General features: G+C 41.1%; 3 protein-coding genes across 3 annotated transcripts in view; 1 reads left to right on the forward strand and 2 right to left on the reverse strand.

Moving 5' to 3' along the window:
- The first annotated feature begins 501 nt into the window (after positions 1-501).
- LOC106011322 lies at positions 502-23,172 on the forward strand. The gene is made up of 3 exons (XM_035968839.1): positions 502-4,365; positions 10,844-11,065; positions 20,299-23,172. Exons 1-3 carry the CDS (start codon positions 1,073-1,075, stop codon positions 22,784-22,786), a joined length of 6,003 nt encoding a protein of 2,000 aa, XP_035824732.1. The 5' UTR covers positions 502-1,072; the 3' UTR covers positions 22,787-23,172.
- LOC101849280 (zinc finger protein 184) lies at positions 10,184-15,736 on the reverse strand. Its single transcript, XM_005094813.3, has 2 exons — positions 15,393-15,736; positions 10,184-13,732 (listed from the first exon to the last, which is right to left on the reverse strand). The coding sequence occupies exon 2, from the start codon at positions 13,665-13,667 to the stop codon at positions 10,806-10,808; it is 2,862 nt and encodes a 953-aa protein (XP_005094870.1). The 5' UTR covers positions 13,668-13,732; positions 15,393-15,736; the 3' UTR covers positions 10,184-10,805.
- A 2,316-nt stretch (positions 23,173-25,488) lies between the features above and the next one.
- LOC101849040 overlaps positions 25,489-27,901 on the reverse strand; it is a 7,272-nt gene continuing 4,859 nt past the window's right edge. The window contains exons 6-7 of the mRNA XM_005094812.3: positions 27,297-27,415; positions 25,489-25,868 (exon numbers count right to left, since the gene is read on the reverse strand). Of these exons, the coding sequence (XP_005094869.1) occupies positions 25,561-25,868; positions 27,297-27,415 (427 nt within the window). The 3' untranslated portion in view covers positions 25,489-25,560. The remainder of the gene's footprint in view (positions 25,869-27,296; positions 27,416-27,901) is intronic.

A 27,901-nucleotide genomic window follows, 5' to 3' on the forward strand; every position in this document is an offset into this window, starting at 1 on the left:
CGATTCTTTTGAGTCCGTTCATTGAACGGGTACCCAGCTAGTACAGTATAGCACTATCCATCCTTCTATCCTTATTGACCTTATTATTTCTGTGTACTTTTCACATTTTCGACAATTAAACCATCGCAATAACTTCCTTTGATTGTCTTCAATATCTCTCTTAATTTTCAACGTCACGGTTAACTTGAATTTTGGATATATATATGTGTCAACAAGCACTTAGATTTGTCAACCCCCGATGTGTTTGAGATATATATTCATTCTTGAATAGAAATTTGTTTTTATAATTAGTTTTTTGAGTGCGTTGTTAAACTTATGACTTGATAGCCACAAATTCATCATGCAAGTATATGCTCTTTCATTACAGGTACATGATATGACTGTGGGTGGTGGATTCTTCTTCTTAGCAAGATCAGCCAGACACTTTCTCCTTCGGCAGTTAGTCAAACCAGCTTGCTTTTCAGACTCTGAGGTTTTACAAAAAACTTAAAAAATGAAGTGTACTATTTCACATTGCAGAATGTAATTATTTTGTGAAAATGACTACATTGGCTGAATAAAAGACTGGAAACTGACATTACTTGTGCTGGTGACCCTGAATCTGTAGTCTCCAGGACTGTTCAAGAAAGGAACAGAGTTATAAAATGTAACCTTTTCTGTATCTTTGCACTAGAAGTAGTGATTCCTCTTCTTAAATTGGTGTTCTCGACTGCCGGTAACATTTGGTACAGAGGTGGTTAAAATTCTTTTCTGGAAAAAGCCAACTCAGAGATTTTAACGTTAAAGAAGAAGTTTCAAAATGGAAACACTCTGTCTGTCTGGAGGAAGGGAAAGTCAGAGGTTTATTGTACAAGGTTGGAGATTGTTCAAGGTAGGAGAGAAAGGCAGGCCAGCTTAGTAATGAGGAGATGACTCTGGGCTGACAAAGAAAATGCAGTCGAAATGCCCTGACCTTGACTAGGGGAAAGCTGCATGCAGAGGACGAAAAAGACATCAACTCATCTTTCAACTTCAGTGCAGTATCATTTATTTCAGAAACAGATTGGGAAGAAAACTAGCTATTTGATGAACAATGGAGCCGATGGAATTCAGTATCGCCCTTCCGCGCTTCACGGATTTCACCAGCGTGGGCTCGGAGTGGTTCTCCATGAAGCAGCGCCTTACCTCCCACCAGAACCACAGCAGCCACCACCACCACCACCCCCACGCCCAGAACCAGGGGCTGGTAGAGGCCTTCCTCATCAACATCGCCGCCGAGCAGGTTCAGCTCGTCTTCAACTCGTTCGGCCTGTCCTACGAGGAAGCCGTCAAGTTTAGCGGGGTGCTCCAGAGACTCGAGGACTTGTGTCTCCCCAGATTTCTCATTATTTACAACCGATACAAGTTCTTCACCTGCAAGCAGGACACTCAGACTAAGTTTGACGGCTTCCTCAGTGAACTGCTGCAGTGGTCGGAGAACTGTGAGTTCGGTGATCTCAAAGATATTTTGCTGAAAGACTGCATTATCAGTGGGATTTGTGATGATTCACTGCGGCAGAATCTGCTGAGGACAGAGGAACTTGATTACGCCAAAACGTTGTCAATATGTAAAGCAGCTGAAGGTCGGAAGAAGCAAACGAGCGTTTCTGTGGCCACCAGTACTGCTAGTTCTTTGTATTGTGATGCAAGCACAGACACTTCAGACCTGGCGGAGCATGAACAAAAATCTTGGACTTGCCGTGACAAAGTTTTTACCGATGCAAGTACCAGCACTTTGGAAGATTTTCCTTGTGATCTCTTAGAGCCGGACGTAGAAGACCAATCTCACATCGGGAACGATGGTTGTGCAATGGAACATGAAAGCGCCATCCCCTCTTTGAAAATAAAACTGAGCCTTGTTGAGTCATCAGAAGGGAATGCCAAGAGATTTAAAAGAACTAAGAGACAAAATGTGGATATTGATAATGAAAACCTCTCCAGCACTGACTCCTCAGAAAAGAAAAAAGAAGTCAAGAAGCAATTTGATAGTGCAGAAGAAAGTGAAAAGTCCACCCAGAATACTGAACAGACTGCAGGCAATGCTCTTCTTGCATGTGAGAGGTCTGAGCTGGAAAGTCCAACGGTGTCTCTCAGAAGGTCAGCTAGGCACAAGAACAGAGAAGCTGGGCTCACCTACGGCCGGAAGGGAAAACAAAATTTGAGTAAAAGTAAAAGAAACAAGGTTGCCAGTGTCGTTTGTGCTGACAAAGAAGCAGCAGCAGAAACGGAAGAATTTCAGAAAGAAAATGGCACTGTCTCTGTCAATTGTGATGATGAAAACAATGCACAACAAAAGAACAATTTGAAGAAAAGGAACAAATCTTCTAGTGTTGCCTGTGACGACCCTCATGTACAGGCTGTGGTCAATGGCATTGAGAAGAAAGAAACAAAGAGCAAGTTGTCGTGCCACTCATGTCAGGAGTTTTTCGATGAGTTGAAGTCTCTGAAGTCACACAGTAAACTATCTCATGGATTAAAATGTTTCCTCTGCAGGATTTGCAAGTTGACTTTCAGTGAGATGAGTAGCTTTTCCAAGCACAGACAAGGGCATAAAGGGGAGAAGAGATTTGTGTGCCAGACTTGTGGGGCCGGTTTTGCTAGTGGGGACCACCTCAAGAACCATAGCCGCCTTCACACGGGGGAGAAACCGTTCTCCTGCGACACATGCGGGGCCAGCTTCACAGAGAAGTCCAAACTGAGGGCTCATCAGAGGAAGCACACGGGGGAAAAACCCTACAGCTGCCAGGTGTGCTCCAAGACTTTCCGCTGGACGGCAGCCTACACCAGACACATGAGAACTCACACAGGGGAAAAGCCGTACACTTGTGAGTTTTGTGGCGGGTCTTTTGCCGATTTCACCTCACTGCAGCGACACAAGAGGGTTCACACGAAAGAGAAGCCGTACGCCTGTCAGACGTGTGACGCAAAGTTTGGAGATCAGTCTGCGTTGAGACTTCATTTGCGGGTGCACACCGGTGAGCGTCCATTTGCGTGTGTCATGTGTGGGTCAGCTTTTAGTCGGTTACATCATTTAAAAGAGCATACCAAAATTCACACTGGGGAAAAGCCGTTTGCGTGCGAGGTATGTGATGCCAAGTTTTCAGAAGCCTCCAAACTGAAATGCCATCTTCGTAAGCACACCGGGGAAAAGCCGTATTACTGCAACCTGTGTGGGGCAAGTTTTGCGTGGACCGCGGCGTACACGAGACACATGAGAACCCACACCCAAGAGAAACCGTACTACTGTGACTTCTGTGGCTCGAACTTTGCCGATCACTCCACGTTGACCAGACACAGGCGGACTCACACGAAGGAACGACCATATGCCTGCAACACCTGCAATACCACTTTTGCCGATAACTCTTCTCTTCATCGCCACCTGAAAATCCACACTGGTGAGAAATCTTACACGTGCGAAGTGTGTGGCTCATCTTTTGCCGTAAAGTCGTACCTGGACCGTCACATGAGGACACACACTGGTGTCAAACCTCACGTCTGCAACATATGTTTCTCAAGATTCAGTGACTCATCCAAACTGAAGCGCCACCAGAAAATCCACGCAAAGTCAGACAGACAGCAGAGAGGAGCAGATCAGTTCCCAAGTGCATATCAGTCTTTAGCAGCAGTCTCACAAGCTCCAACTCAACCACCGCTGCAACCACTGCACCAATTACAAACACAGCAGCAACAGCAGCACCCATCTCCTGAACCCCCCTCACCACCCAAACTTGACCTGAAACCCCTGCATTCGCCAGACCATGAGTTCTTCCACCACCCCCACCAGCCGCAGCATCAGGAGTCTCACCACATCCAACATCCCTTGCCGGAGCTGTCCAGCAGTTGTATGGACCCGGACAAGTCAACATCCGTCCACAGCCTGCCGCTGGGTACTCACAATCCACAGTTGACCCCACACAACATCCAGATCAACCACAGCTCCCATATGACCCCACAAGACCCCCAGATAACAACACATGATTCTCAAATGACTTCACATGAAACCCACATGATGCTTCACCCACCGATGACCCCCCACGACCCCCAAATAACACGACATGACTCCCATATAAATCCGCACGACCCCCAAATAACACGACATGACACCCATATGAACCCCCACGACTCCCAACTAACGCGACATGATACCCGTATGAACCCACACGACCCCCAAATAACACGACATGACACTCATATGAACCCCCATGACCCCCAAATGACCCCACATGACCATCAGATGATGCCCGTAGTACCAGAACTACAACCTCTCTTGGTCACCCCATCCCTTGTGCCTATCTCTGCCGTCATGTCTTTCTCTCAGAATCTTTATGTGAACAACCACCTTGACACAACATAGAGCTTGATCAATGGTTGTTGTAAAAAAAGATTGTTTGCAATTTGTTTTTAGTTAGTTTTTTTGTGTGCCCCTATCAACACAATTCAGATCATTTTGGAAGTGGGCTGACTTCAACCCTGTTTATCAGGGCCGACTCAACCTCATGCTAAGAGGGATAGAGATCTACAGTATCCCAGTGGATAGATGGAGATGTATGCATACCTGATAAATTAAAACTTCCCCACAGAGGAATGGAACTCATGTCTTCTAACTTATGCTTATTATGTGAATATGACTTACGGTGAACCTTTTTTTGTGAACTCATATATATATGTGAATGTGGCTTATAAATCGCTTCCTTAGAATTACAAAGTTCTATCTGACCCTTTCGGTCGTTTCGAGTTGCCAAGACCATGAGGTCAGAAACCAAATGTTCTACCGGCTCTATCAAAATCGTAAGATTATTCAACTGTTATCAAGATTGTATTCAAAGAATTGCTTTCGAAAAAGCTTGACATTTTGCGCAACAAAAAATTTTGTATGTCTAATTTCTCAAAACTAGGTAGGCCTACTGAGCAGACAGTGGCCTAGTTTGTAATTCTAGGGTAGCAAAATGGTGAAAACTTTTTCTGTTGTAGAACCTAAGAGTGAGTGTGGCCTACAGTAAAACTTTTTCTGCTGTTATTAATTAATTACTAGTACTAGAGATTATGTTGTTAATGAAAGGTTGGTGTGCTGTTATATGATTCTCATGGTGACATCAGCAGTTGCGAGCGCCGTAAAACCTTATACTATACATACATACAGAATGGCTTTTTTAGGTCCACTTTTTAGTGTATGTTTTGTCTTACTTGTAACATGTAGGGCCTATTCATTTTAAGTGTTGTCTTCCCCTTGAACATTCAGTGCTGTTATCTGCTTACTATCTGGTTTCTTGAAAAATATTTTGTTGGCGCTGAAAACCCCCCCTCCAAAACCGTCTAAATTTATAATATAATATAATGAGAGAAGTTCTGAGAAGACACAAAAGTTACTGCACAGTACAGTAGTACCTGACTATAGCTGCACCCGCTGCAGCGGGACCATCCCTACAGCGGGGCCTTACCAGAACCCCCTTTTTTTTCTCTGTGTAAATGTAAACTCATTTGCCAGTGCTCAGGTATAACAGGGCAAGGAAAGACCCGGACTTGGATACAGTGGGAAAGATCGAGCGAGCTTGAGCTGTGGGGAAGGGGTTGGGGGAGGGGGGGCTGTAGGTGGTGAGATCCAAACAGTCAGCGGTACAGCGTTGTGATTGGCCAGTCCAGTTATGAGTGAGATGGTGCGGAGTGCGTAGAAATGCGTTATTTGAGCCACACTAAAAGTGATGTGCCATAGCCTAGACGCTCAGTATAAGAGCGTATAGGCCGTAGCCCTATACCTAGACTAGACCAAAAAGTCAAAGAAGAGGAGAGCGTGTAGTGTGTGATTCCTGATCCATTGATCATTGAATTGTGATCGGTGATGCTCAGGCATACGCAGGCATCATTTCTCCAGTTCTACAGTAGGCCTACCGGTACGATAGACAGCACAAGTAACAAACCGAGGAAAAGATAGCTTCCAAAAAAACCAAAAGGAAATGTTTCTCACTTGAATTAAAGGCAGAGATAATCAACGAAATTGACAAAAAGGAAGACTAATCTAAAGCCCAAATTTTATTGATGTGGAAGACAGGTGGATATAACGAGTATGAAGGAGGTTGGGGTCACCCAGTCAGAGATAAAATCAGCGAAAAAATGGCCATCAAACTTTAACTTTAATGACTTTCAAAGCTTGAGCAAGCACAATTTTTACTTTTTTTTCGTGTGCCTATGATCAATATTTTTCAGTAACATTTTCACAGAAATGTTTTTAAATGGACATAAAAGACTCCGGGCAAAAAAAAAAATTGAGAAATATTTCTGAAAATGTCAGTTCCTTCGATTTCAATGTCACTATTTTGACGAGCCCCTGATTTCCCCATGGTGCCATACATAGGCCTATGGGTCTATATGAAGTAGGGCACCCTGGTGTGCTCCCCTGACAAGGCGTTTTTAAACTTTTGTTGTTGTGAAGTTTCTTCATAGACATAAAGTTTCATAAAGTTAGGGGTATTGCCTATTATTTTAATTTAACTTATATATCACCTTCAAACTGCAGCTCTTTTTTTTTGGGGGGGGGGGGATAAATGTGAAAATGAAAAATGACTGTTTTTATCCTCGATCTTACCTGTCAGAAATTAAGTAGTATGACAATGGTCATTTAAATAAATTTAATGAAGTGATCTACTTTTTCACATTTTACCAACAATAATGAGTCTACTTTAAAAAGTTTTTTTGTAACTTTAAATAGCCTATCGATACCGTAGCTTATTTTGTATGGGTAATTGTAGCATGTTAAACATTAATTTGTTTGCTATATATACATCTATTTTTAATTTAAGGGGATCCACTGGTCAGATCAGTAAAAATTTTGAAAAAATATCAGTTTTCGGATTTTGGAGTATCTTAATAGATATCAATATCAAGGATCCATCTTTAGAAGCCTAATTCCTTATCAAACTTATAAATAGCTGGAAAACGCATTTAAGAGAGGCAGCAATGTAGGAAAATCTTCACCAAAAATTATCTCTCTTTGCAGTTTTCTCAGAATTGTTTATCTGACCAGGTAGCAAAACTATATTGAGTAGATCTCAGAAAGTTACTGTCAGAAGTGTTTCAAATTTGCACACAATCTTTTATACACATTTCCCTATAACTTTACAGGAGCATTTTTGCTGTTTATGGTACACATTTGAGTTTTAGGCCTTTTTTATTTTAAAAAATCTTAAAACATTGGAGACCTGAATGTAGTGCATAACAAGGACTGTAAGGCTCACGAGTTAGTACAGAAAATTAAAATTTGGCTCTGTAAGGTTGTTCTACCTACCAACAGTAATCGCCATGCCAAATATTAGGCTTCTATCTTGATGAGTGTTGATGATTGACAAAATATAAAATTGGTTTTAAAAATGCTGAATCAATCCTTTATTTTTGATGGCTCGAGATTATTATGGCTAAAATCTTGAATTTTTTGCTTGGTAACCTTTTTTTGTACTATGTCACCCCCTTTGATGCAGAAAAGCAAGCATTAGACCAAAAACTACAGCATTTGGGTGTTGACCATAGCTACACCCCCTTAAAGAATTTTATAAAGTGCAGAAGAACACTGGAAATTTTTACTATCAATCATTTTCTATCTCATTCAAGTGGAACTCATCATAGTCATATATTAAAATTAAATACATGTATCTATGTCTACGTTTTTTGCTTGTACCCGCTTCATGATGTCATTAGGACAAGTTTGTATGCTTGGGAATGCAGTTTCATTTGCACTCATTTATGTAATGTCCAGATTTGGTGATCCCTATTCTCATATTGGTGCTGAATGAATACATCTGACAATGATGTAGGCTTATTTTGAAATGATTTTGTATTGATTTTATATGTTGGCCTTCTATGAATGTATCAAAATGAATTGAACACAATGTGTTCATATTATAAATTTTTTAAAGAACACTACCACAAAATGTTGTCTCTATTCAATCTAGCTCATTAGAAGTTTTCAAGCTTGTTTGTTTTATTAAGGGGTGATCATTAGCTTTTATTACCCACATTGGCACAAGTGACAGTTTAGACTGTTTTGGAGGAGCGCTGCTTCGACTTCAAGTTGCCTGACAGTCAGTGTCAGCGCCAACCCGTTCCAAGTTGGATGCAACATCTCAGCAGAAGGATAAAGATATATTATATTATATTCAAATTTTTTTTTGAAACCCCCAAAACTTCCCATTTAAGAATAAATTTCACCACTTCTGGTTGCAACAGCAGAGAGTCTAACCACTATTCTATTCTATAGAGGCCTGAGGAAGGAGAAAGATAGAGACGGTGCCTCTGTAGGTTTTTGCAGTACTTTTTACTATGATCTAGATGAAGCAGGACTGAAGCCTTCACTCTTCTCACAACAAGCACTTTTTGGTCACATACGGGGTGATGTTAGACTAGCGTCTTCTTAAGCTCTATTTAACTCTTTTTTGGTGTATGTTTTGTGACATGGCATTGGTTTAACTCCCCTATCAACACTACAACTATACCATAAGGCTATTTTAGTGGCAGGGGCTGGACCTCCGAGTTTAATGTCCATCTCTGAGAAAGGACTGAGCCAATTGGGAAAATCATGCAAAGCAGGGCTGCCTACCTCAAAATTCCCAATAAAGTGCCTTTCCCAAAGCTTTAACTTACAAGTATCTCATTGATTGTTAGAGTTAAGAGATACACTTCAGTATGATAACAGCCGATTAATGCAGAGAAACAAAAACAAGATTTGTTTGAGTTTGGCTGTTGGGGTGAAGAGAAGCTCATTCAGTCGAGTCATGGTCTTAATTAAAAACAGTCATAACCAGGAAAAACGTAAGACAGACAAACAAATATCTATGGGAAAGAGAAGTGAAACGGAACCATCCAGCAGTCCCCTCCAACTTCCAATGGCTTTAAAAAGAAAATTGTAGCGTTTTTACACCCCCGTTGACACTGAGATCATTTAGAAGGCAGGCTTGACCCTGCCTGTCACTGAACGTCAAGCTGAGACTGACAGGGATGCACTTTCCCAACAGAAAGACTGAGCGCAAGATTATCTGTAAACCTCAGGTCTTCTGTACTATGGTGAGAGGCGGCAAAATGCCTAACCACAGACTCAGGGTCTCTCAGTCAATGATGACCTGATGTTTACCACGCTATTGAGGTAACTTGAGGCTACAACTGTTCATATTATATCATAGGCCTATAATATGAACACAGGTTAGCCCTGACGACTCCTCAATAAATATAATAATCAAAATTGTGATGATGGGGGCGTAAAAATACCTACAGTAAAAAAATCCATGGCTTGACATACAGTGAGTGAGAGAATTATTTCAAGATCAGAGGATATTTCCCACAAACACAAGATTGAGAGTAGAGCAAAAAACACAAAAAATCCTGAAAGTGAAAGGATGAAGAAAAAGAACGGTTCCAACGTCAAACTTGAACACACAAGTACAAGTAGGCCTACATAGAAGTGTAGATGGCATCATGCCAGACTGTGTGTACAGAAGCAGATATCGGATAAAAGGCATTATAATATAATATATGAAGCGTGGTTTTCCAAAACTCATTAAGTCAAGTTTGACAAGCGTCTGATTTCAGCACGATGCCTCACACGCTTATAATGTAAACATGAGCCATTTATGTATTATTATGTGCACACGAGTATATAAGGATTTAGATTTTAATAATGCTAGCATACGGGATACGGAACTTTCGGCTGTGAGCAGTGCATATGGTGGTTTCAGACAATGTATGTGTGTGGCATCGTGGTGAAACCAGGGGCCTGTCAAAATCGACTTACTGAGTTTTGGAAAACCGCTCTTACTTAATACAGGCCTATAGATCTATAGGCAGAGGACTTCAATTAAAAGGACATCACACAGGATGATGGTCAAATACCCTTCTTCTTCTTTTTTCTTCGTATCACTGGATCATATCGGAGAGGACAGCAAAAGTGATACTTTTTTGGAGGGGGGGGGGGGGGGTTGTATTCTGTCTATCTCCTCACCACATCATCTCATGCAAAGTCCAGAGTAGCAACTGGATAAAAAGACAGTTGAATGAGTGCAGACATTGTAAAGATTTCATGGTCTCTTTTATTGAAAAAAATTCATTCTCCTGGTTGGAATTGATGAGAACAGAAATTTACTTTGTTCTGACAAAAAAATTTCTCTCTCTCTCTCTCTTTCTCTCTCCCTCCCTCTCTCTCTCTCTCTCTCTCTCTCTCTCTCTCTCTCCCCCTCTCTCTCTCTCTCATATGATAAACAAGAAATAGATTGCACACAACATCAGAAAAACCCATTCAATCATTCAGCAAGATTTACATTTAGCTCTACAATATATTATGATGATTTTTAAAGGAATTAAAACCAGAACAAAAATATTTATGTTTTCTCAAGGAATTCCTACTTTCTACAAATAGTACTCTATTACTATTACACTTTGTTGTTTGAATCTGACAAATCACTCATGAAATTACAGAAACTTTACACTGACCCCTTGAGATTTTTACAGATCTTGTCCTTTGTTAATCAACTCAAGGAACTGATCCCATTCTAAAACTTGTTAAATTCATAGAATCTCAATGATAATCTTGCGAAATCAAGACATCCTCCATGGATGCTCTGGTATGGTTTTGCTCCTCTTTCCTATCCGTCTTTTTAGTCATCATCTCTCCTCCTTTTTTTCTTTGTAATTACTCTCTTGCAACACCTCTAATCTTTGGCACTTATGTACGTGACCTAATTGTGTTGAAAGTGCCTGTATAAAACTTTTACTTTGACAGAAACTAAGAAGACCTTCTCTGACTGTGGAATTCATGGAATTTCTACAATGATTATCTTGTACTCTCCAGAGTCCTCCGACTGTTCTGGCAGCCCAGCATGTCTAACAATAATCTGTTGCAACGCATCACTGGACTCAACGCTCGGCTCCACCACATACTGAATCATCTCCCCTTCCTGCACTACAGCGTGGTCAGAGCCCAATTTCTCCCCGCTGACCAGTTGGATGATTTCCTTCTCTACCTCTTCCTTCACGCCTTGAATGTGTATCTCCACGTGTTCAAGCTCCGACTGTGAACTTGCAGCTCCGACAACCGTTTGAGCGGTATTTGGCGCTGTAAGGTTGGATATCACAGCTTCAGTGGTGGACACTGAGTGCGCTCCATTTTGCCACTGAGAGCGTACTTTCCTGGCAGTGCCTTTGTCGTGAGTTCGAATATGGCGCTTCAATTTGAAAGAGTCGACAAATTTTGCCGGACACTTGGGGCAGACATACGGCTTATTACCTGTGTGGGTCATGACATGCTTTGTCAGATAAACCTTTTTGGCAAATACTCTGCCGCAAACCTCACAGATGTAACGTTTCTTCAGTCGATTGGCAGCCTTTTCATGGCGTTTTTTGTGGTCTCTCAGTCGATGTGGCTCATAAAACTTCCGGTCACACTGGTCGCAGGCATGGGTTTTCTTCCCATAATGTATGCGACGGTGCTTGTACAGGTAACACTTCCTCACAAAGGAAGCCCCACAAACCTCACACATAAACTTCTTCTCACTCGAGTGAATCTTGGAATGTTGTTTCAGATTGAAAACTGTGACGAAAGTGCTAGAGCAAACTTCACATTTAAATGGTCTCTCTCCACTGTGCCCCAGTCTATGTCTCTTTAAATAAGCTTTATCGGCATAAGAGTTTCCGCAAATATCACACTTGTACGGCTTTACATTTGTATGTGTCTGACAATGGCGCTTGTAGGCTGCCAGCCAAACAAAAGTGGCTCCGCAGACCTCGCAAGAGTAGGGCTTTTCTCCGCTGTGGTTGAATTTGTGGCATTTAAGACTAGCATTGTTTTTAAACGTTTTCCCACAGTCTTCACAAGAGTATCGCTTCAGGTCATCCCCAACGCATGAAATATCCAGGTGCTTGCGCACATGAGCCTTCAGGGCAGTCAACGTTCTTGTCTTCATGTTACACAAGTCACATGAGAAATTCTTCTTGTTGCTGTGGATTCTCAGGTGCTTTTGCAAGCTACTGATATCAAAAAAACGTTTGTCGCAAAACTTGCATGAATAGGGCCTTTGACCTGTGTGAACTCTGTGATGGTACTCCAGCGACACTCTCCACCTGAATGGTTTACCACAGAATTTACATTTGAATGGCCTTTCTACGTTATGAACGTTTTGGTGCGCCTGAAGAGTCAGAGCTGAAGTGAACAATTTACCACACGTAGGACAACTAAACTTGTCATCCCTTTTATCATGCTCTGTCTTTCTGTGCCTGATTAGATTACTGTGCGAGCTAAAACTTGCTTTACATAATGTACAAATAAAGCTGTTCTTCCCCTTATGTGAATATTTGTGCCTTTTAAACAATGAAAGAGTTTTGAAATTCAATCCACACTGGACACACTTAAAACATGGGTGGTGTTTAGGAGTCTTTGTAGTCCGTGACAACTTTACACGCTCAACATCATCACCTGTAGGAGATTCGAATGATATTGGTCTGGTAGAGACAGTCTTATCTCGAGTGGTACTGGCACTGTCGAAGTAAGCATTCTCATCCTTAAAGTCAGATACTAAGAGTCTCTTTGACATGGAAACGTCACATGTTTTATGGATTTTCTCAGCTAATTTTGACGACTTTTCACAAATGTCCCTTGACCGTTCGTTGAACCTCAGTAATTTCAGTGTGTTTTCATCTGACTGGAGTCTGCTGGGAATTTGAACTTTGCGCTTAGGTCGTGCACTTGTTTCATTTCTGACCGAGGGAGTGGAGCTAGCAACAGCATTCCTTTTAGTCGAGTGACCTTTGTTATCTTTCTTTGAAATAGGCCTATCCATGCCTGGGACTGCCTCCTCAGAGGATTTTATGTCAACAGCCACCAGACTTTGCCTACAGGTAGAACCTCTCATGTCAGTTTTCAAAGAGGTTTTAGATCCATTTACAGAATCTATTTTTAAAACAGAAGAGGGATTTTGATTTTGCAAAAGTTTTTCTTTTCCCTTCGAATCAAATTCGTGATTCACAGGAAGCGTGACTTGTAAATCCTCTTTTGTAATCTGCTCATTTGAGTTGATGACTTCTTGCCTTGCAAGTCCTTCATGATCTTTACAAAGTTCAAAATTTGTTTCACCATTTTCACCATCTCGTTCATTTTTATCTCCAACAGATTTAGAGGCAAGTGTGTCTGATAAGCGAGTAAGCCATGGATCACATCCAAACAGGATATTCTGTACTTGAGAGGCATCTACACCAACCACTTTGTCAGTGATCACATCTTTGAGTATAATCTTCTGCGGATCATCAAACTCACACCCCTTGTACAGCAAAACTAATCGATTGATGTGGTCTGCCACACTTTCACTCTCATCACGACCACACATGAAAAATCGGACCCTGTTGTACATCAACAGCACATTAGGAAAGAGAACGTCTTCAATCTTGTGACACACTTTGAGAAAGCTTTCTGCTTCATCCTTGGTGAACTTGTTCAAAACACTCTCTACTGCGTTTCCACCTAAGGCAGGAAAGAGCCACCCATGGCAATACTCATTATCAGGGTGTTTCATTGTACTCTGGAGAAGAGTCTGTTTTAAAAAAGACCATTCCTTGCCAACAGAAGTCGATAAAATGTCCTCTGGGACAGGCAGAATCATCTCTGAGGTAGTCATGATCATCATCTGTATGTTGAACAGCTCAGAATTTAGTCTTTGTAACCCAACTTCAGCCTTGTAGACTCTGTCACCTTGAAGATAGAAAATATAAGAAAGAAAAACAGTTGGTTACAACATTTTAAAAAGTACAGCATGGTCATGGCGGTGATGGCATGAGAATCAGACCATCAAATGGGCTCTCAATTCTATTAAATGTAAAAATATAAAAAGAAAGGCCTATACCCTGGTGCAGGGTGAGAAAGGCAATGATGATGATGATATTCATTTATGGTTTTTTTGATGTATCATTTGACTAGGTGCAAACATATTTTATGAGTTTTACCAAAGATTATAAAGTTTTTATTTTCAAATTTTATCTGCATCGAAACAAAATTGTGTTGCATAATCGCCTCTTACAGGAACCAAAGTTGAAAAATACATAAATAAACATTACAGATGTATTCTACAAACCATACTGAAAATATTGGTATATAATATGTTGATATTTATTTGAATTTGTGGCCCCAAAGACCTTTTAACTGCCGACCAGTCATCATCTCATTCGCCCTCCCGAAAAAAATTCGTCCACAAGCCGAAAATAATACGTAGCGAATGAGTTACGGTCTTTAAAATTAGAATTTATTGAATTATAAATACGAAGTGACTATTTCTCCGAATATTCGGGAAAATAAACTTTAACTCAATTTCTCCAAACGGTTTCTGTTCTCGATATTTTTAGGTTTTTTGCGAGATTTAGGCGTCATCTTTTTTTCTGCCATTCTGTGAGGACTGGGAAGAAGCATTTTTTGCATCGAATTCAATTTTTAGAGTTAGATTTTTAAATGTCTTAATATTCAGAGAATACTTCAGTTGTGGTTAGGGCAACATTCCCGGACTATTACTTCATTTTAAAATACCTTCAAAAGGTGCTGAGTGAGAGAAAACAAGACTAATTTTAATTGACCATGGCAGTAACTTATTTTGCATTTAATAGTAACCCAGCAAAAACTGAAATCCTTCATGTCATGTAAAAAATAATAGGGAGGGCTTCCGTAACGAGCGACCACTATGAGACAGAGCAGAATTGAGGGCTTGGTGTAGGGGTAGGGTTAGGGTTAGGGGTAGGGTTAGGGGTAGGGTCAGGGGTAGGGTTAGGTCTAGGCCTCTTCTTTATTGTGTTTGATGGGGTGGTCGCTCGTTACGGAAGTCCTTCCAAATAATATCCCTCCACACCCCGTTCACACCTTACACACAGACACACACACACACGTACACACATTCACATGCACACTCACACACACACGGGCCACTCCATTCGCAATTATTATCAACAAATCTCCAGAACAGAAACCGTTCGGAGAAATAGAGTTCAAGTTTATTTTCCCAAACGTTTGGAGAAATAGAGCCGGAGGCCTATAATCACTTACTCTACAGTAGACTACAGTCTACTCTGACTCTATAAAATTTAATATCTAACTGGCATGGTACATCTCTATTATAATATATATAATTAGGCTATCAAAAGTGTGTTTATAGAGAAGTGTACAGCATTTATTTCTATCTCTAGGCCTATGGCTGTTGACCCCCTGTGTGATATTATATCATATGAAGTGCTTTTTTAATTCACCGGCACACCCCTGCCCCTAACCCTAACACTAACCCTCAAGTATAAGCCTCTACTGCTGAACTGTAGCCTACATTTCAACATTACCCCGTAACCCTGGTTGTTAATTTATTATAACCATACCTTACCTTGAATTCCATACTGCAGTTTTCATTTAGATCTAGATTCTAGATCTAGAAGAGATAACAGAGGGCAATGCGTGCTCCGTCTGAGGTTTTACGAGAATGAATAGAAAAGTGAATTTAGACTTTTTGCGTTTGAGCATCGATGACCAGCTTGATTTGGAGTTATCTACTTTGCTATGCCGATTAGGCTTCTTAAATCCAATTCCACTCAGTTGTAATTAATTCTATAGACTGCTATTTATAAGAAAAAAATTATACACCTGCTTTTTAGAATAAACAAAAGCCTTATTATTTAGGTTACTGTTGAAAAGGAAATAACAGGTTACTTGTGCAAAGAGTGCTATTTTTTTGCATTAGTTTTCACCTATTGAACTCGATAAATCAGACATTCAGTGTCTTTTTTACGGCCTTCGTTTTTTTACTGTAGATCCACTCATGTCTTAAAACTTGGAGCATCTTTCTCTTGCAGTTTTCGTTTACAGTTTTTCATAGCGATTGACAGGAGCAGGCCCTGGTCTATCACCAAGGAGTGTCGATCACTCGAACTGCTGTACAAGATAAACAAGCGTCTCATTTCTCATTCTCAAGTTTTAAATGAAGCGTAAGCACTTCTTCATGGTAGATTTTGTTAGCCTAGTTCTTGTAGGCCTATACAACTTTTCGGTAGTCCCCCCCCCCTCCAATTTATTCCCTAAATTTTTCTGGGAAGCACTTCCGTAACGAGCGACCACCCCATCAAACACAATAAAGAAGAGGCCTAACCCTAACCTTAACCCTAACCCAAACCCTACCCCTACCCCTACCTAACTTTAACACTAACCCAAACCCTACCCCTACCCCTAGATCTAGATCTACCCCTACCCCTACCCCTAGCCCTCAATTCTGCTCTGTCTCATATAGTGGTCGCTCGTTACGGAAGTCCTCCCTTTTTCTGTTTCGGGCGAGTTGAGACTTCACTCTGTATTAGCCTAGAATCTAGATCTAGAGTTATAGATCTAGATCTAGATTTAGATATGAAAGTGGCTATTCTCACCCGCCCGGAAGTTCTCGCAAGATCAACTCCTCCCCTCTTCTCTCTCTCTCTGTCTCTTTCTGAATACTGTCCATCGGTGTGGACGATCAAATTGACCAAAACAAAGTTAAAAAATGATGTTAAAACACAAAAGTAAATTAATTTGGTTGTCTACAAAGATGCTACGGCTATTTAACTTTTCGAATCGAGCCAAACTACGCGGGTCGCCATTTTGTTTTGCCTGGAAATTCTCGCGCTACTCATTGTACGCTTTTAGTAGGCTACTGTTGTAATGGAACGTTTGTTCACGGCACAGAATTCTACAATTTTTCTGTTATCACAGTGTAGAATTCTGTGGTTTAGGGTGAACGCAAAATTTGGTGAACGCGCACCGGGTGAGAATAGCCACAAGACTCGCCTGCACTATTCTCACTCCGGGTGAGAATAGAGGTGGCCTTTAGATATCAAACCTAACAACCGCAAAACTTCAAATTATTGTAAAATCAGGGCCCCCTGAAACCCCCCTCTTTATTTTTTTTTAAAGGGCAGGGGCAGGGGGGCAACCTGAAACCCCCCTACTCTTGGGACCAAGACCCGCGAATAACAATTGCGGGGTGGGAACTACCAAAAAAGCGCCAAATTTCTAAGTCCAGCTGGTCGGGGCTGCTCTGGACACATTTTGTCGAGCCATCGGCCTCCCTCCCTGAAGTTATATTTCATAGTCGCCATGTGAAATTATTACACAGGAAGCAGGAGAGCTTGCAGAAATTTTCAAACTTGAAAATTTTCGCTGAGCAAAAAGTGAGTCGCCGACTCATTAATTCGCTTGGGGAAAACTTGGGGAGGACTCGAGGAGAGTCAAAAATAGCTCGACGTGCAAAGTTTCCAATGCTGCAGAGTGACAGTGACACGCCGACGAGATCTGAATGGTAGCCGAGTTAAATTTCATACTCTGCGGGTTAAATTATTGCTTTTGGTGTAAAAATCTTGCGCGGAGAGTCTGAGTTACTCAAGCACAGCGTGCAAAAGTTGACAAGACGAGCATGCACCATGACACGGCGACCTTCACGCCCCTGCCAAATAAACTCGCAGCGCACTGTCCCTGCTATTATCTACAAATCGACCATCTACTAACGTGACTATGCCTCCGTAGAAGTCTACGCGAAAGACTGCTGCTGCTGATGCTAGATACCAGTCTGCACACACCATTCCTTATTCATGTGTGCAAGCCCTGCCGTCCAGCCTGCCTTCATTAGCTTTCTTGATACTTCTGCTGCTGCTCCCAGTCCTGCTCCTGCTGCTTCTGAGAAGAGCCCAGAATGTCTTCTACTCCAAGATCTACATCTCTGATGGTGGCATCTCCTGAGCACTTTCCTTGCAGTCTGCTGTCTCCTCTCCGGCCAAGTGTTTGCCTTGTGGATGGTGGGGCCAATTTTCTCTTAGTAGTTCTTGGAAATACTCTGGAGAAACTCTGAGGAAGTTCCTGAAGAATGCCACATCTTCGACTTGCAGTTCAGCCATCAGCTTCTCAAACTGTCCGTACAGAGGTCTTCTTAATAAAGTAGCCGTGGTCTAATCCAACAGGTTCTCCTCCTCTCCTCGTCCGCCTCTTCTCCTCTTCTTGCACAAGCACAACAGCAAGGGCACCAGATGTATACATGAAGTACGCATCTATCGTCTTTGTCATATGAGACATGTTGAAGGAATGAGCTAAAACATCCCCCCCCCCCCTCCCCTTCTTTATATGTTATAAAATTGCACGCTGACTAACTCGGCGATGGGTCGGCAAGATGTTCAACATGGTCGGCGAGTTTGTCGGCGTGTGAAATTTTACTCTGCCGCTATGTTTCTTGGCTCTGCAAGCGGCCAGGATTCAAACTAATTGCTTGGCAAGATGCTCACCGTCCTAAATTATTGCTTGGCAAGCATCTCCCCAAGTGCTCACTGACACAATAATGAATAATGCCAACAGTCATGGCCAGATGCTCGTCACGATAAAACCAAATTTTGGCATTATTCTTTATCGCGAATTACTCGTCGACTCTACTCCTGTATGTGTGAACAGCGCATAACAGTAAATGGCACAGAAAATGGTTCACTTTCCAACTTCGCAATATAATTTAGGTTGAATAGATATATAGAGGCTAATTTTATCAATGAATGGTTGGCCAAATTGTACTTCCACTTCCGACCAAAACAACAATGGCGACAGTTTGGACGTCGGTCAATTTCCAAGACGCACTTCATGTTTGCAATTAACAACACTAGGCCTGGTTGTAGTGTTTCATTATAATGTGATTTTGACATATATCGATTACCTCGATCTAGTATTTTGCCAATTTCGAATAAAATAGGTGAAAATAAGGGAGGTGGGAACTACCGACAGACTCCCACTCCTGATACACTAATTTTTTTACCCTACGTCATGTTTTACTATCGTGTCCATACGACGCGGGGAACTCTGTGCCACCACTTTCCAAAGAGGAAATTTACTCGTTAATCCAATCTGTACGTTTTGCATAGCAATCATTCAATTGATTTTTTTGAGAAATACTGAAAGTTTCAAAGAGATCTGATACTAGAATTATTCTAAAATGTAAAGAATACAACCCCGGGGGTACAAAATGACCCCAGGGAATACGGATAGGGTTTTCAAGGGGTTTTAGTGATCTAAAGTTTGTTAATAACAGGCATTGTACATTGGTGATAATAAAGATCATGGTTATTTAAAGCAATAGTTTTACTCTACCTGGGAACATAATGTAATTGGCTCCAGTGAAATAGCATGTTTTTCATAAAGGTACTTTGTTAGTATAATATATATTTTGTTAGTTTAGCTGCTGGTAGATGCTCGCAACTTCTTCTTTCTTCTGTCTCTCTTTCTCTCGCGCGCACACCACACACACACACACAGGCGTTAGTAGGTGGTGATTAATGAGCTAAAACAGCTTAGTAACCTTTCCGGTTCTTGCCATTTTCTCTTACATTAAAATGAGTAGAGGCAAAGTTGTGATGTCCTTTGAATTTTTGTGATCCCAATGCCCAATGGTAAAGTTGAAATTTGGATGAGTTGATCTTTTCCTCACTCCCCCTATGACATCAGCTCATCTGTGACAACTGTAATTGATCCTGCTTCTTTTAAGTGAAAGTTGTTTAAAAAGGTGTTAACGCCGTCACTGATCTGACTTAATGAATGAGGTGTGAGAGAGTTTCATTATTTATAACTCTCAGTTTACAGGCATAAAAATTCTCGTACTGTCTTGAGGGGTCAGTAATTCAGTGGAGTGGGGCGGAGAATAAATGTTTAGGAAAGGTGATTTTTGAGAAACAGGAAGTTGATTTGCTTCAATTTGTAGTGAAGCCAGAGACAGTCAAGGGCCGGGCGGTGAAGGAGTTGAACCCATTCTCTCTGTATACATACTTCTAGTTTATGAGTTAATTTATGTACTACAAAGTAAGGAGGTAGCCTATTACACATCATATTGAGATTCATCCATGTGTCCGTGTCATTCATTGTTCTTGGATGATAATTGGCCACATGATCATTAAAATGATATGTTGTTACTCCTAATTTGATGAGATTTTATGTTTAGGGGCTCAGGGTATTGCAACTCTGTATGGAATATGTTTTTAAGTGGTGCTTTCACTACTTTCAGTGCATGGGAAAAAAACGTAGATTGAGTCATCTGGTTGAAGATTCAGGTGCTTTAAGATTTATTTTTTTAAAACTTGAACTTGCATGATAAGATTTCAAATGCATATGAAATAAATATATATATAGATAGATATTATTTTATTTTTACTTTTCAGTGACAAGAAAGACAGGCATGCAGAGCACACCCGTATCCTTCTACTTCTTCCGTGAGTGCCTACAATGACGCTAAGGGCAGGGAGCTAAAACATGACGACAAAGCGTGGTGAGAAGGCCTACCACTCTTGTAAGCGTATGGAAAGTTTAGATACAACAACTAAAGACTGGAAGACATTCAAGGAATTAATGCTAAAGAATCCAGCAGGAGATGCGAGCATCAAGTCTGTGTTTCTCATGGTCGTGCACAATGAAATATTCAACAACAGTTCGGAGAAACACCTTCAATTTGGAAGGTTAGAAATGCAGGAACTCGACAGTTTTCTCTCTGAGTTTGAAGATGCTTGTCTGCCGAGGGTCTTTGTAAAGTTTAAGAATTTCCAAGTTTATTTAGAGAATTATCCTGAAGAAACGGAGGAGGTCTCGGAACATCAGCTGAAAACACAAGTCTTGGGTTTTAGCTGCCCAGCAGCAACGGACAGAGGTGGATTGGATGACATAAATGATGTGTATAGTAACACAGGGGATACTCAGGGTGCAGTGACTTTGTGTAATGAACATTTTCACACTAAAATAGTTACAGCTAGTGGTGTCAGTGGCACAAATGGTGAACATAAGAAGGCTGATTCGTTTGACAACACAATGGCCACCTCCAGTAAAAATTGTTCTCAAAGTTCCTTTTGCACTCTAAGCAGCACTGTTGGAGAGTCCGACGCTGAACAGTTACATGTAGGCACTGCTAACTTTCATGATTCTGGAAGCAATGCTGTCACTGTCAATGACTGGAGCTGTGAGCCAGGCCGTGTGTCAAACCGAGATTGTGTAAGGAAAGGTCAGAAAGATTACTTGGCTGGCAGAAATTGTTCTGCCTCAACTGAAATGGAAAATAGCTTGTGCAAAGAAAAAAATGAAAATGGACTTGAATTTTCTTCTCGAACTGCGGTTACTAAGAGGAGCAAGAATGATTCTGATGATGAAGGGCATGATGAGAAATGTAAAGACGATTCTCTGTCAAAGTCGAAGATGAATGCTGATACTGAAGCTTCTCTTCTGCAGTGTTCTAATTCTAGTACCGATATGCCCTTGGAATGTCCAAGCAACCTGACCAGACTCCCCAAACTACACGGCAAGAAGCAGCTAAGTCCTGACAAAGCAAAATGTGGGATTTGCAAGGCTTCTTTCCCAAGTTTCTCGAAACTTCAATGTCACTTGAAAACCCACGCACGAAAGAGTGTACACAAGTGCAGCATTTGTGAGAAGACATTTTCCCAGAAGGGCCGGTACAGCGCACACATGAAGACTCACTATCTTTCTAAGAGTTTTGTCTGTGATGTGTGCTCGGCTTCTTTTTCAAGTTCAGCAAAGCTGGGACGTCACAAACTTGTTCATTCTGGAAAGAAACGTTTTACTTGTACGGAATGCGAGTCGTCATTTGCAGATCGTTCTCACCTCATTGTTCATTATCGCATCCACTCTGGGGAACGGCCATTTAAATGTGATGAATGTGATGCAGCATTTACCGAGTCTACGAAGTTGAAGAATCACAAGAGGTCTCACTCAGGAGAAAAACCCTACGTGTGTGAGGTATGTGGTTCGTCGTTCACTGTCTCATCTAGTCTGAAAAGCCACATGAAAGTTCACTCTGGAGTGAGGCCATACAAATGTGACTTGTGTGAGTTTACAGCTGCTAATTCCTCCAATTTGAGGTCACACATGCGAGTCCATTCTGGTGAGCGTAAGTTCACATGTGAGAAATGTGGTGCGTCTTTTTCAGAATCTGCGAAGCTCTCACGCCATAAGATGGTTCATTCTGGCGAAAAACCGTATAATTGTGACTCATGCGGAGCTCGTTTTGCAGATAAGTCCCACCTGACAGTTCATTTACGAATTCACTCGGGCGAGAGACCCTTCAAGTGTTCCGTCTGCTCTGCCTCCTTCACTGAATCTAGTAAACTGAAGAACCATTTACGGACGCACACAGGAGAAAAACCGTATGTCTGCGAAATCTGTGGCTCATCTTTTGCCGTCTCGAATGGTCTCAAGTCCCACATGAGGAGACACACAGGGGAGAAGCCGTACAAGTGTAACGTTTGTGGCTACGCTACGTCTCAGTCCTCCAATCTCAAGACGCACATGAACGTACACAGTGGCCGTAAACCGTACTCGTGCCAGGATTGTGGAGCTTCGTTTTCTGAGAATGCAAAGCTTCAGAGACACAAAGTCATTCACTTGGATATCCCTGACGATGAAGAAAGTGCAATAAGAGACAGAGATGTTTTACAATGTGAAAAAACTCTCAGCGACGAATGTTTGACTAAGCCGAGTGATGCTCTGATACAATGGCACTTTCCTCATCAGGACACCTCTGATTTGTGCGGTGCGTCATCGGTGTTTGAGAATGGAGATCCGAAAGCTGTGCCTTCAGAGCCCAGTGTCAGCACTCAGTACAACATAAGTACGGACAGTTTCTCCGATCTGTCCCACATCATGGTACCTTCACAGACGAATGACTGCAGTTTTAGTCTGAACAGTTTTCAGGCCTCATCCAGTCTTCACATTGATATGAGTGACCTGTAGCTTTGTCTTGAAAATTGATGACTAATGTTGGCCCAGGTCTTTCATTGTATGGGCATCTGTGGTGTAGAGGTTAGACACTTTACTTTTGCACTCGGAAAACTCTGAGTTTGATTCCTAAGTGGAGATAATTTTTGTTATCGAGTTTCTCTTTCTTTCTGCTGGGATGTTGTATCCCTCTCATTCCAGGTTGGCCCTGGTCAGAATACCACCTCTTAAAAAATCTAATTTGTGTTGATGAGGGCAAAAAAAAAGCACCCAAAATTTGATAAAACTTTTTTTTAAAATGATTGTGTTCATTCCCCCTTTTTTACATGTAGTACTAGTGGTTAGGCTCTCGGACTCGCAACCGTAAGGTCGTGGGTTCAAATCCCGTCAAGGGCCCGACGTTGTGTCCTTGGGAAAGGCACTTTACACTAATTTCCTCACTTCACCCAGGAGGGAATGGGTACCCGGCTATAGACAGCGAAAGATCTTGTCAGTTTGTTAGTGTTTGAGCGCTTAATCGGCTGCTTGCACTGTATGCTTCCTGGGAAGCTGAGAATGTTTCGGAGTGTTCTATGGTCTGCTGGGGTAATAATATAGTGTAAAGCGCATAGAGCCTGCTGTTGAGCGGGGATATGCGCTATACAAATGCTATCTATTATTATTATTAGCCTGCGGAGACTCTGTCTCTCTCTCACTGATCATGTTTTATTCCCCCTTCAACACACTTAATTAACATCATTTTGCAATCAGGGGGGTTTCCACCTGGCCTGTCACTGTCAGGGCCAACCTTGGCTACTTGGAATATGTCATCCCAAAGGAAAAGCAGAAATGCTCCAGAATTTCCCTCCTGGATCAATAAAGTTTGTCTTACTTACTCAATAAAGGTCTTGAACATCTAGCTCTCACTAGCAAAATTGAAGGCAAATGAGGCAGGGGTAGGCCCAGAGCAACCTACTTAGGGAACCTAAATAAATGGGTAACGGGGAAAGATCAGGGAAACGTAGCTTTTTTAAGAGCGTCCGAGCAAAGGATAATGAATGGAGAACCATGATCGCCAATGTCTGTCGCAGATCTGGCACTGGATGATGATAATGACCTGATAAAATATCTTCCCCCTTTGCTGGAATCAAACACATCTTTTGCATACCATGGAAACAGCCTAACCATGACATATTTCATTTTCATCATACACACAAGAAAACATAACCCATAATGTGGGTGTTTGGTGGGTGCTCTGGTGTAGTTTGCTCCTTCTTTCTTGTCAAACATACATCTGTTTTCCTTATCTCTTCCCCTACTTTTCTTTGTTGTATTACCCTAGTGAAACCTCTTATCTTTGGCACTGACATGACATAAAAAAAGAAGTTTATTCATGTGTAATTTTTATTATTTTGTACAAATTATGTGATACCGCATCAATGTATTAATACATACGTGAACATTGTGTGTGAACAATGTGTGTATGTTGTCAAAAAATAATATTATGAAAATGTAAAAAAAACATGAACGACAGGACAAGAAAATGTGAAATAAACTTGGAAAAGTGTTGATTTCATATAATTTTTTTGTTGTCATTGACTACAACTCAGCAGTGAATGAGCCTATATCTTGTATGAAGTTTGTGTACCGGTGACCAGTAGTATGGAATGCCATTTATGGCAGCCCTCAACTCTAGAGTGAGTGTGATCTCCACATCAGAAAACTTTCTTGATGGAAATTTCTATGCACGCCTTTAGCTTAGTACCCGCGTCTGTGGTGTCGTGGTAAGGTGCTTAGCTGTACCACGCAGGAGACTGCAGTTCGATCCGTATTGGGAAAATTTTTTATTGAGTATCCCTGTTTTCAGCTGGGATGTTTGATCTCACTCAGCCGAGGTTGGCTCTTACTGACAAAGTCAGAAGCCCGCCTTCTAAATGATCTAGATTGTGCTGATTGGGGTGTAAAACACCTGCATTGAAAAGAATTAGCTTAGTTGGTGCCTTGTTGGCCTATGGTCACATGGCCCAGGTTCGATCTTCTGGAGGGGGGCGGTGGGGGGGAGTCTTTGATTTTTGTTGCTTGTGAGTTTTACACTCTGTCTCATAGGAAGAGACGAGCGTATTGGATTGTCTAATTTGGGCAGTGAAAGACGGAATCCACTGGAAAATCGCCCTACTTTCTGGTCCGCTAGTGACATCATGTGGTCCTGTAATGTAGTTTAGATCTAATTTATGATAAGCTGGCTGTGTGCATTCATTTATTTATTCATTCATTCATTCATTCATTCATTCATTCATTCATTCATTCATTCATTCATTCATTCATTCATTCATTCATACTAGCCTGTGTCATGTGTGGGTTGTACTGAGCACTCTGAAAATGGCATTGTTGATCCACATACGACTTAGAGGAAATGCTTGCATGCACGCACGTGCGCACGCACACACTCACACACACACGCACACACACACACACACACACACACACACACACACACTCACACACATTAACTCACACACATTAACACACACACATATTATATACACAAACGCACACACAAACAAACACACACTCTCACACACACACACTCTCACTCCATCTGTCACTCACATGCCTACATACATGACATACACATACTACATACATAGTCAAACATTCATCATAGGCCTACCTGTAAATGCATGCAAAGATAAAACAAAAGTGGATAGGCAAACTTAATTTACACTTACATCACAGTCTCGTAGTTTGTTTTTTTAAATGTTTTTTTTTACCAGTTCTTGAAAGCCCTCTGCTTGAATCAGACTAGAAAACTACTGAAAAAAACTCCCCATAGCAACTGCAACTGAAAGACAAATTGCAAAAAACATGCACCAAATGAGAATAGTCTTCCCTCTGCTCTCCCCTTTGTACAACCTAGCTGTCTTAACGGCCATATCCGGTCTCCATTTAGGGTTCCATTTTGGTCGCCAAGCAACGTCCCTTGACCCCCGAACGACCTTGTACGGAGTGACCCCTGCTAACTGCTTGGCTTCCTTTGTTTTGGCAATTTCCGGAAGTGATGGCTTCGTGCTGCTTTTTGCTGCAGTTGCGTATGAAGGGAAATATGTGCCCATGAGACCTGGGGATAAATGTATCCTATTAAATTTATTTTTCATTTTAAAATTTGTGTGTGTCTTAAGTCGTATTTATAATGATTCTTTAAATGTAAGTGTTTCACGCCCCTATCGACACAATTCAGAAAATTTAGGAGACAGGTTTTACTTTTATTCCAGTCTGTCGAGGTCAACCAGAGCTGCAAGTGACACAACATCCCAACAAGAAGAACAAGATGCTTGATATTTATAATGAAAATCACCCCACGTTAGAATCGAACCAAGGTCATTAGTGTTAAAGAGAAAGGGATTTGAGCCTATTAGATACATCACACATGTATCACTTTACTGGCATCTTTGGTGTACATGTAGCAGTTCGGCAAAACTGCTGCGTGACAGATGCCAGTAAAATGATAGGTAGCCTATCTTGTAGTGTAGTCTCAAATCCCTTTCAGTATCAGTGGTACGACATTAATTTCAAATAAAATCTCATTCTCAATGAAATGCAGTGGTTGGAGGGTGCCACTGGTAGGTTTTACTTCTAATTATGTGACTTTGTAGTTTCTGTCTGGATTTACTCACTTCTAGTGGGTGGTTGGCGGGTGCTCTGGTGTGGTTTTCTCCTTCTTTCCTATCAAACATCTATCGTCCTTTTCTCTCCTCCTTCTTTTTGGTTTGTTACTCTCTTGTAACACCTCTAACCTTCGGCATTTATATGACCTTATTGTGTTGCAAGTGCCGTAAAACTCTTACTAAAACTAAACTTTTTAAAAAATGACGTCTGTGGTAGCAGTTCAGCGCTTTGCCGTTGCTCACAGAAGACCCAAGTTCAATTCCGGTATAGTATGGAGAATATGTGTCGAATAGCGCAATCTTTCCAGTGGGGCCTCTACTCTAAACCCTGGTCGCCCCTGACAGCAGGGTCAAAGCCCGCCTCCTAAATACAAAATTATCAAAATTGTTTCTTTGGGTGTAACGTCTCTTAAGTGATCTAAATTGTTTTGCAGGGTACTAATAAAAACACCCACATTATGCCTCTAGTGTGGTCTGCTCCTTCTTTCTTATTATAATCTAATGTGTACTTTTCTTATTTTAAATAGATTCCTCCTCCTTATACTCGTATGGGATAGAGCGCTAATGCAATCTATTATTATTACTACTACATTGTATTACCATTACTATTATCATCATTATGATGATGATGATGATTATTATTATACTTATACACATCATGTATCATTATTATTGTATGTTATTCTCTAGTAAAACATATGTTGTACCTCTAATCTACAGCACTTAGATCTATATGACCTAGTGTGTTGAACATGCTTTAAAACTCTTACTAAATCCAAAAACTAGATTATGACCGTAACCGTGTTCTATGCACTTCTGTATACAGTAGTACTCAGAACGAACAAAGAGAAAGAAACAAACAAATCACATCCTGTACCTACCTATGTCATCACTGGGCCAGTGAGTGGTCATCTCCAGGTTCTTATAGGCTTTTTTCTTCTTGGCAATGTCTTCCTCCGTTGACCACGCGCATGGGGTCATGCACACCAAAACCACCAGTCTGCAGCAATTGGGAAATTTATACACCATAATATAAATACATATTTTATTGTGAAAGTGAAATGCAAAAATTGCCATGATGTTCTCAGTGTGCAATATAAAATAATATGATAATATTGTTAATTAATTCAGGTAACGTTTTTATAATAATAGGCCTACATTTATGTAAGTTTAGCACAATTCCATGAATTGAAATACTCAGTGCTCTTTAATTTTAATATACCTTTTTTAGTAGGAGCCTACAGTGGCATAGAAATAGAATACATGCAGCATTATAATGCAAAGAGGCACATAAAAGTAATTATTATTAGTGATGAGTAAAAATGTTTCATGTATAGAGGGATGCAGACAGTGATTGGCTAGTATAATAAAGAAACAATCTATGTCGATTTTGACAATGTTTTTTTAGTAAGTTCATTAAGTTTTGATAGAGAGGGAGAGAGAGAGAGAGAGAGAGAGAGAGAGAGAGAGAGAGAGAGAGAGAGAG

The sequence above is a fragment of the Aplysia californica genome, unplaced genomic scaffold (assembly GCF_000002075.1).
Source record: "Aplysia californica isolate F4 #8 unplaced genomic scaffold, AplCal3.0 scaffold00089, whole genome shotgun sequence".
NCBI lineage: Eukaryota > Metazoa > Mollusca > Gastropoda > Aplysiida > Aplysiidae > Aplysia > Aplysia californica.